This window comes from Muscardinus avellanarius (assembly GCF_963383645.1).
Source record: "Muscardinus avellanarius genome assembly, chromosome: 7".
In the NCBI taxonomy this organism is placed as follows: Eukaryota; Metazoa; Chordata; class Mammalia; order Rodentia; family Gliridae; genus Muscardinus; species Muscardinus avellanarius.
The window spans coordinates 77,561,012-77,570,330 of record NC_137793.1 but is presented as its reverse complement, the minus strand read 5'-3'; the positions used below and the strand labels follow the sequence as shown (position 1 = coordinate 77,570,330).

At 39.7% G+C, this 9,319-nt stretch overlaps 1 protein-coding gene across 2 annotated transcripts in view; it reads left to right on the top strand.

Moving 5' to 3' along the window:
• The window catches only part of VASH2 (vasohibin 2), a gene marked incomplete at both ends in the record, with an annotated part of 38,320 nt that extends 33,944 nt beyond the window's left edge, over positions 1 to 4,376 (top strand). For both annotated transcript variants that reach the window (XM_080699070.1, XM_080699069.1), the window contains one exon: positions 4,304 to 4,376. In XM_080699070.1, the coding sequence (XP_080555196.1) occupies positions 4,304 to 4,376 (73 nt within the window). The remainder of the gene's footprint in view (positions 1 to 4,303) is intronic.
• Between the last annotated feature and the right edge of the window lie 4,943 nt (positions 4,377 to 9,319).

Sequence of the window (9,319 nt, the reverse complement as noted above, 5' to 3'; positions counted from 1 at the left end):
AACATATGAACTATGAAAAGTATGGTAGAAACTCTGCTCCTTAGGGAAGAGGGGCTCCAACATGAGAGAGGTGGACAAGTGGCCAAACAGTGGCTCCTGAGGTGGCTTGCGGCCAGCTGGAGCCTGTGCTGCAGGGATGAGTGGGCAAGCGCTGTCCCTCCGGGACCCCACCCCACAGCCTACCCTGGCCACTGACTTCCCAGGAGGTGCTGCTGGACACAGGACTTAGAATAACAGGCCAGTGAGTGCAGACCTACTTCAACACTTAGGAAACAACAGTCTTAAGCTAGCATCTATTTTGTGTGTGTATGATACTGGGGACTGGACCAGGGACATTCAGCCTTTGAGTTCTACCCCAAGGCCTATTTTATTTTGAAACAATCCCACTGAGTTGCACAGGGCCTAAGTTGCTGTGACTGGCTGCCAACCTGCAACCTTCTGTCTCAGCCTTCCGAGTACTGGGATTACAAATGTGTGCTCCCATGCCTGGCTTTAAACTAGCATCTTAATGGCAGTATGTTCCTATGTGAAGGGCCACTTACTTAATTTCGGGAGGAGAGGAGGTGTGAGCTGTTGTGGATAGTGCCAGGTCAGGAAGAAAACATGTACCTGAAGCACACATGATGGTACACACTAATTCTAGCTACTACAGAGGCTGAGGCAAGAGGATGCCAAGTTCGATGCCATTCTGGAAAAACTTGGCAAAACCCCATCTCAAAATAAAGAGGAAGTGGCGCACGCTTGTAATCCCAGTACTTGGGAAGCTGGGACAGGAGGATCACAGGTTCACAGCCAGCCTCGGCTACTTAGTGAGGCCCTCTAGAACTTAGTGAAACCTTGTTTCAAAATAAAGAATAAAAAATAGGACTGGAGCTATAATTCTGAGGTAGAATGCTCCCATGTTCAATCCCTAGTACTGCAATAAATAAATAAGTAAATAAATAAAAAGAGGAGCTCAGTCAGTGGAAATGTGCTGACCTTGTTTAGCATGTATGAGGTCCTGGATCCAATCCCCAGTACTGGAAAACAAACCAAAACCATGTACCTGAAAGGTTTTAGGGGCTGAACCTCAGTGGTAGAGAGCCCCTGGTTTCAATCCTTAGCACCAAAAGAAAAGGTTCAGAAACTGGAGTGAGCCCATTGGTAGACCCTACAAGACCACAGAACAAGGGACTCTTGTTAAGCAGAGGCACAGTAGGAGATTTAAGGAGCCAGCATGGCTCAGGTCCTGCACAGTTCATAGTTAGAGAGACTGACTCCTGGAAGTGGGTGTGGCTCCTCACATTACTTGGGGTATGGGGATCTTTCCTGAGTGGAATTATAATTTGCTAGAAACAAGTTCGTATTCCCTATACTCCCCTTCCTCGGGTTGACTCAGAGCCCAATCACCAGCCTCTTGTGTGAATTCACATTAGTGAGTTGATGGAAGGAACTGGTATCCATCAGGACCACACTTGGCTGTGGGTAGGGTCAGGTAGAAGCTGGTGATTAAGACATGATTTGCCATTGTGTAAAAGCAGTTCAACAGGATGGGCTTCTTACTGCTCTTCTGTCTTAAGTGACCACCTCAAGGTCCAAGCTCCGCCATCATTTCCATATTCCCCTCAGCAGGAAGAGAAAGAAAATCAGGAAGGGCACATGCCAGTTGTCTTCTGAGGGCAAATCATGGTAGCTGACTGCTACTCACACTTCCACTTAAATCTCACTGGCTTCAAATCAGCTCGAGGCCAGGTCTGGCTGAAGGGAGGCTGAGATATGTAGTTCATACTCCAGGCAGCCATGTGCCCAGCTAAAAACTGGGGCAGATATTACTAAAGAAGGGAGATGGATGTTGAAGGACTCTAACAGACTCTGCCACACACAGCTAAATTAAAAATATCAGCTTAAAGCGGGTTGTGCATGTCTATAAGCCTAGTACTTGGGAGGCTGAGACTGAGGATCCCAGGTGTGAGGATGGGCTCAGCGAATAGTGAGACTCTCTAATGAGTGTCTAAAAAATAAAACTAAAAAATAAGGCTGGTGTGTACCTTGGAGGTAGAATGCTCCTGAGAGTAATCACCAGGAAACACACACACACACACACTAAAAAAATAATCTAATACACATGTAGTTTCTGTTTAGATGAGGAATATGTGCTTTCACATATGTGCTTTCACAATTATAATACCAGAAAAGGTGAAATCGTATTTTAATTGCTATGGGAAATGACCTCCATTTATTCCTTTTGTAAAGCAAGGAAGGCATTTAAGTAGTTCAGGCTTATCTCTTGGCAAGTTAATTTTTTATTACTGAATTTTTCTAAAAGTGGAGCACACCAGGGAGGTGAGAAGTTGATTTGCCTTTTTAACACACGTCTTAGGCTGATTCTAATGCGTGGAGAGTCAATCTCAAATCAGCTGTTTGTAATGATAATATCACCTCAGGCAAAAAGACAAAATAGACTTGATCCGAGGCTTTCTGACAAAATGAACTAGATATATACGGACTGTAAGCCTGACTTATCTATAAGGACTATAGTTCTTTTGATATTAGTGGGCTGAGGGCAAGGACAGACATGTTAGGTTTGAATCCTCAAGCAAAATGATGTTTCCTTTAGCTGTCAACTTAGGAAGGGCCCTCTTGTGGCTCCTGGGGGCCACTCTTCCAGGCCGGTGGCAGTGGCCCTCTTTAAAGGAAAGCTGGACGAGAAGACGCCATCACCCTGAAGGCTGGAAGCCTTGAGCTCTTTGATTCAGAGTCTACACACAAGTGTTGGGATTTCTCCCTGAAGTCAGCTATATTTATTAGCATGGTGGTGGATCCCAGGAACTCTGAGAAGAGCCACAGAAATAAGAGGCATGGGTTCCTTTCAGAACAGAGAGTTAAGATCATAAGTTATTTTGGTGGGCGCAAGTGGCAAATCAGAGAAAGCTTCTTGATCTCCCTGAAGCTGAATTTCAGAGAGAAGGACAACAGCTTGGTGGTCAAGATCCTATCTCCAAAAAAAAAAAAAAAAAAAAAAAAAGAAGGGTAGAATTTGTTGGCAGAGTATTAATGCCACTCACTGAGCTGAGTTGACAGAAATTAGCAGTTTATTTCTAGTTGAGTGAGTTGGATCCCTTTCATGTCAGGAAAAAAAAACCATTTGCTGTCAGGAAATCTTTCAAAGGTATGAACCAAGAAACCTTATGTACTTTCATTTTTAAACCTAAGAAAAATGGCTCAATGGAAACCTTTGGATTAGAACTCACTAGACATACTGAACATCCTGAACTCGGTTTATAATCTGTTATTTCTTATCGAAGGTGGGAGGAAGCTCATTAGGAAAATGGAAAAAAGTAATATAAGCCATAAGAATGCTTAGATATCCTGTTATATTAGAAAGTTATTTAGAAAATGTCTTTAACAAAGATAGATGTGCTACTAACTGATCCCCCCTCCTATTTCCCAGGGCTTCAAATACTTTCTTACATGATTTTAGGTGTAACTTAGCATTTGTAGAGCAAAGTATTTTAGAGTATGTCCCTTAGGGGACAGAAATGCTCTGCCACTGAATGATTTCCCACAATGGCATGTTTTTTTTTCAGTTGATTTCTGAAAGATTCACCTTGATTTAATACATTGCAACCTGGAAGGGTAACCTTCCATCAGCAATAACCAAGAGTCTCTCCCAGAACCAGAGCTACCTGTAATTCCTGGACTTTTCCCAGGGCACAAACACTAAGAAGTCAGCTTCCAGGATAATTAGACTCTTAGGTTCTGCAGTACATGTGACCTTTTATACCCTTGCAAGGTGCACAGATACTGGGTTTCAAAAATTACAATGTGACCGGGTGTGGTGGCGCATGCTTGTAATTCCTGCGCTTGGGAGGCTGAGACAGGAGGATTGCGCAGGTTCAAAGCCAGCCTCAGCTGGCTTAAGAGAAAGAGACCCTGTTTCCAGATAAAAATATAAAAATAGGTCTGGGAGTGTAGCCCGGAGGTAGAAGGCCCCTGGGTTCCATCCCCAGTACCACAAAAATAAATAAATAAATATAAAAAAATTTAAAAAATTACAATGTGACTAGATTCAAGCTTAAAGCTAAAAAGGCTTATTCAGCACCCTGGAGACTTTGTTTTTAAATCTCTTCACTGAAAGCCTTAAAACCTGTAAAGGCTCAAGAACAAGTGGAGTTGGGAGCTCAGGCTAGTGGAATGAGGTGAAAGGTAGAAAGAGTAAGACAGAAATCAAAGGACTGGAAAAGTGAGTAGAGGACCTGGAAAATGCTCACCACCCTTCTCTGTCCCATCTCCCTCTCCCTGACCACCTTTCTTTTACCCGTAGGCCTGCCCTGCCTGAGAAGAAGGTTTCTGATCTCAGCACTCTGAATGAAGTGGGCTATCAAATCCGCATCTAGGCAAGCCATCCGGGCCAGCAGGAGGGTTCTGTGGTGCTTTTCTCTGCACTTTACCCCAGCAACTTCAGGAGGAACTGCGACTATTTATTAAGGATTGTGAATTTTATTTTTAAGGATTCACCTGGAAATAGAATCTGAGGAGGTGGGAACACTTAGCTTTAAAAAAAAAAACAAACTCTGAAAACAACCATGCAAAGATAAAGTAACAGACTCCACGATGGACTGTTCCCCTCACTCAAGATCTCAAGGATGACCAACTTTAACTGTAGTTTTATATTTTTCCATTTATCAACATTCTTTTATTTACTTTGAGCATCATGCCTCACCAGTAGTAAATGTTCATGAAATCCTGTCTCCCTCCCACTTTTGGTAATAGTAAGTTAAACGCAATCAGTATTAGTCTTTTTCAGCAATAACGGAAGCAAAGATGGGTGGGTTTTTTTAAAGCAGTTAATATTACCTCAGCCTTTTGACATTAGATATGCAAACAATGGTATTTTGGTTTTTTATATTCTATTTGTATTGTTTCTCCAAAGTTCCCCATGAAGATCTCCACAAGTCTGGAGTTTTTTCCTGGTGCACACATGTGATGAGATTTAAGGTATTATATGCAAGTGTTTTACTAAAAAGCACTGAAATTCTCCTGGCAATATGAGAAACCATTTTTAGGATCTTGGATTACTTCCTTCTTCATCTTTTTTAAAGCATTCACTGATGGCAGTTTTTGTTTTTTCAAAACAAAACAAGCACATTCAGAAACTAGTCTGTGTTCTGTCACTAACATTTAAACTTTGCAGAGTCCAGCAGAAAGCACAAGAGGTTATGCACTTGTTACACAAATTTAGCAGTATTGAAATGACCTCTGACAAAAACATTCTTAGAAAGACAAAGAGATCAGGAATAAATCAGGGGTCCTGAGAACCAGAAACACTCTGTTTACATGTCACCTGATTTTTAAACTGAGTCAGGCTCTAACTCTGAAGGACTTAACTGTTGTTAAAGATGTGTTCCAATGTCTTATATTAAGGCCAAATATGATACAGTATTATTTTCCAGTTCCTTGCTTTTTACCTAAATTTCTTCAGGACATTTAGGAAGTATTAGAAAATAAATGAATTAGAGAAGCAGAACTTTTTCTTTTTTTAAGCAGAAGTCTTCTGGTACAGTATCACACCTTATAGTGAGATTAAGTTCATAAAACAGAATGCCTATCTGGCCCATACATGGTAGTTACGATGTAACGTCTGGTTGCAGACCCCACAGGCTAACTTAAAGGCAACATCCATAGCCTGTAGGTTATAAATACCAAGGGTAGGGCTTCTATTTCATTTATTTTATCTTAGCCGCCATGCCAACTCTTAAGACCAAGGGATACAGTCAACAAGTGTTATTTTACTCTGGCCTCTGGCTTTTTTTTTGACAAAGGAAGTTATAAAGAAGAATAAAAGAAAGATCTGCTGAGAATATTTATCAATAAAACCTCTGGGGGTGGCAAGGAAAGCAAAACAAGTACTCACTTTATCCTAGAAATCAGTATTACTAACAAAAGTATTATTTTCCTGAAAAAGGAAATTTAATACCTTTCAGTGAACTGGACCAAATCAGTATATATCTCACCTAGACTAAAATGAAGTATGAATTTAAAATGCTGGGCTGGGGTTATAGCTCAGTGGAAGTGCACATAGCTAGCACTTGTAAGGCCCTGAGTTGGGCCAAAAGAAAAAAAGAGAGCTGTCTTTATAACTTTTCACACACTGGCAGCATCATATCCACATGTACTTAGATGTTCATAGTAGCCAGTCATTGCATTCTCATTCTGAAACAATACGGACCTAGCCACTTACGTTTATCCATCTGAAGTTTTATTCTATCCAATAAGTACACTACTCAAAACACTGCATGCATTCTAAGAACTTGGAATAGCACTTGCCGAGTATTACCTGAGGACTCTCTCTTCTAAACACAAAATGTCAAATGGTTGCAGAGCTTCTTCTTTCCCACAAGAGGGAAAAGGAAAGGAATACAAAACTGTTCCCAATATGCTGATGTTCTAAGTCTTAAAACTGCAACTGGCCTGTTGATTCAATTAATACCCTAAACTTTTCCCTACTTTTTTTAGATTCAGTCTCCCAAAGCAAGGTTTAGTCATGGAAACATGTAAATTCACTTAAAATGTTCATACTTGTTATCTTAATCCCTATTGGTTTTGGGGTATGTTAATTCTTAAGAGATATAGGAAAGTCATCAAACTCCTAAATCCTAATAATAATTTAATTAAAATATTATGGCAATTCCTTCAACAAGCAACCAAACAATAACCCCAATTATCTTTTACCTCCCCAAAATGATTTTAAGATTAGCTATAATTCAAAAGATAAAAAATAAATTTGTGAGATGATTTGGAATCTAATTTTTAAAAAGTGATTATGCAAGAGAGATTTTATGCTTAAGCCATTATGGTAATATATGCAAAGTTTAAATGAATGACAGAAATCTTGATCTGAGACTGTATTATGTTGTGCTGTTTTGAGTACATTTATTTCAGAAAGTAATATTTAGTATTTTCTATACACACTGAAATCATGAGCATTTCACTTTTTCTAAGTCGATTACTTCATAAGGATTTTTTTAATAGATATTGGTAAATAGAACTTTGGAAATCTTAATTCAGTATTCTTACTATACCCAAGGCTTTTGTAAACTATAGTTTTATGTACAACCTTGTACAGTTTTTTTGACATACAACTCAGAATCTTGTTTATTCTCCTGGACTTTGTTCTGGCCAATACATTTTTTTTTTAATCTTTATGAAAAACTGTGATTGTTTTAGTGGGTATTTTTCTAAGTAAATGAAAACTTGTATGATGGTATTTTAGAAAATACCAGGTAAGTGCATGTTTCAAGTTAATGTTTTTCTCATCACTTGTATGTTTATACACAGCATGGGACTTTAATAAAACCATCCTGAAAATTTAAGGATTACTGTTACTTTTTTCCCAATGTGATTTTTTTCCCTTGTCCTGTTGTTACTTGTTTTGGTGAACTAATATGTCATTCTACCACATTTCCTCTTTCACAGTTTGTACACTCTCTATAAACATTAGTCTTGAGGATAGGGACAGGGCTCAGAAGTAGAGCACTTGGCTCTACTACTGCACATGCAGGCCATGGCTCAGATACCCAGCACCACACCCAAAAAACAAAACCCACATTATTTTGGCCTATGTCAATTAACTTATCTTTTAGTATCACCCTAAGTAATAAAGGCTGAAAAGGGTAATGCAATAGTTTAGACGAGGCATAAGGCCAGCTTACATAGCTTAGTACATCTGTTGTACAACCCTTAGGCACAGATGTACCAGTTTGGTAACTGACATAATCTACAAGTATAAGGTATCAATACATTGAATCCCATTTCCCTTACTCCTTGAATTCTCTGGTTCTCTAATTTTATTTAGAAAAGTAAAGGATTTAAAGTTGACAGTTATTAAAATTTCAAAAAATGATAAAAATTCAAACATGCATATTATTTTGATATTAAAATCAATATTTAATTATTTCACAATTTCCTTTTGCATTTAAAACTCTGAATAGTTTAACAACACACTTTAGACTGTGAGAGATGTGGTTTCTTCAATTAACCAGATTTAATTGGCAGGTAAATACACTCTGGCAGAGTTACCAACTCTTCTAGGTAAAAAAAAGTGGCTGGGCGTGGTGGCGCACGCTTATAATCCCCGTGCTTGGGAGGCTGAGACAGGAGGATGGTACAGGTTCAAAGCCAGCCTCAGCTACTTAGTGAGGCTCTCAGCAACTTAGTGAGACCCTGTTTCTAAATAAAATATAAAATAGGTCTGGGAGTATAGCCCAGAGGTAGAAAGCCTCTGGGTTCCACCCCCAGTACCACCAAAAAAAAAAAAAAAGAAAAAAGTGAAGACAGCCTGGCATGGTGGCGCACGCTTATAATCCCTGCGCTTGAGAGGCGGAGACAGGAGGATCGTGCAGGTTCGAAGCCAGCCTCGCTGGCTTAAGAGACCCTGTTTCCAAATAAAATATATATTATAAAAAATAGGTCTGGGAGTGTAGCCCGGAGGTAGAAGGGTTCCATCCCCAATACCCCGCCACACACACACAAAAGTGAAGACAAGTGTATTGCTTTTAGTGGGGCTTTTTTTTTTGTTGTTGTTATTTACTTTCTTTTGTGTGTGTGGTACTAAGGGTGGAACGCAGGGGCTTTCTGCCTCTGGGCTACACCCCAGCCCTATTTTATAATTTATTTGGAAACAGGGTCTCACTAACTTGCTGAGAGTCTCACTAAGTAGCTGAGGCGGGCTTCGAACCTGTGTGATCCTGTCTCAGCCTCCCACGTGCTTGGATTACAAGTGTGAGCCACCACGCCCGGGCTTAGTGGGGCTTTAAAGACCTGTAGAAGGTTACCCTGACTTGTTGGCTTCTGGTCCACAAATGACACTTCATATGAAAAGCTAAAGTAAAAAGCAGTTTTATGAACCAAGTCTTACCAGAATGAAGCACATGAAATGGGTCTAAAACTCACAATATCTTCAGGACATAAAAACAATTAAGTTTCACAGAGGTTTTCAGTTATGTTAGATTGCTAACAATGACCTGTATGTAATAAAGTTACTTTTTAATAAATTCACTCAACACAAAGCAATAATTAATGAATTTTCCTTTTTTCCTAATACTAGAAAGAGATAATTATGCTATCATTATAATTTGATGATAACTACAACTGCTATTTAGGACATATTCTGCATACTCCGGAAAATGTGGAAAATCTTGGAACTACAGTTACTATTGTAGATAAAAGCTAAAAAAAGAGTAAGAAATTAAAACATTTAAAAGTACCTGCTCAAGCTGGTCGTGGTGGCTCACGCTTGTAATCCCCGCGCTTGGGAGGCTGAGACAGGAGGATTGCACAG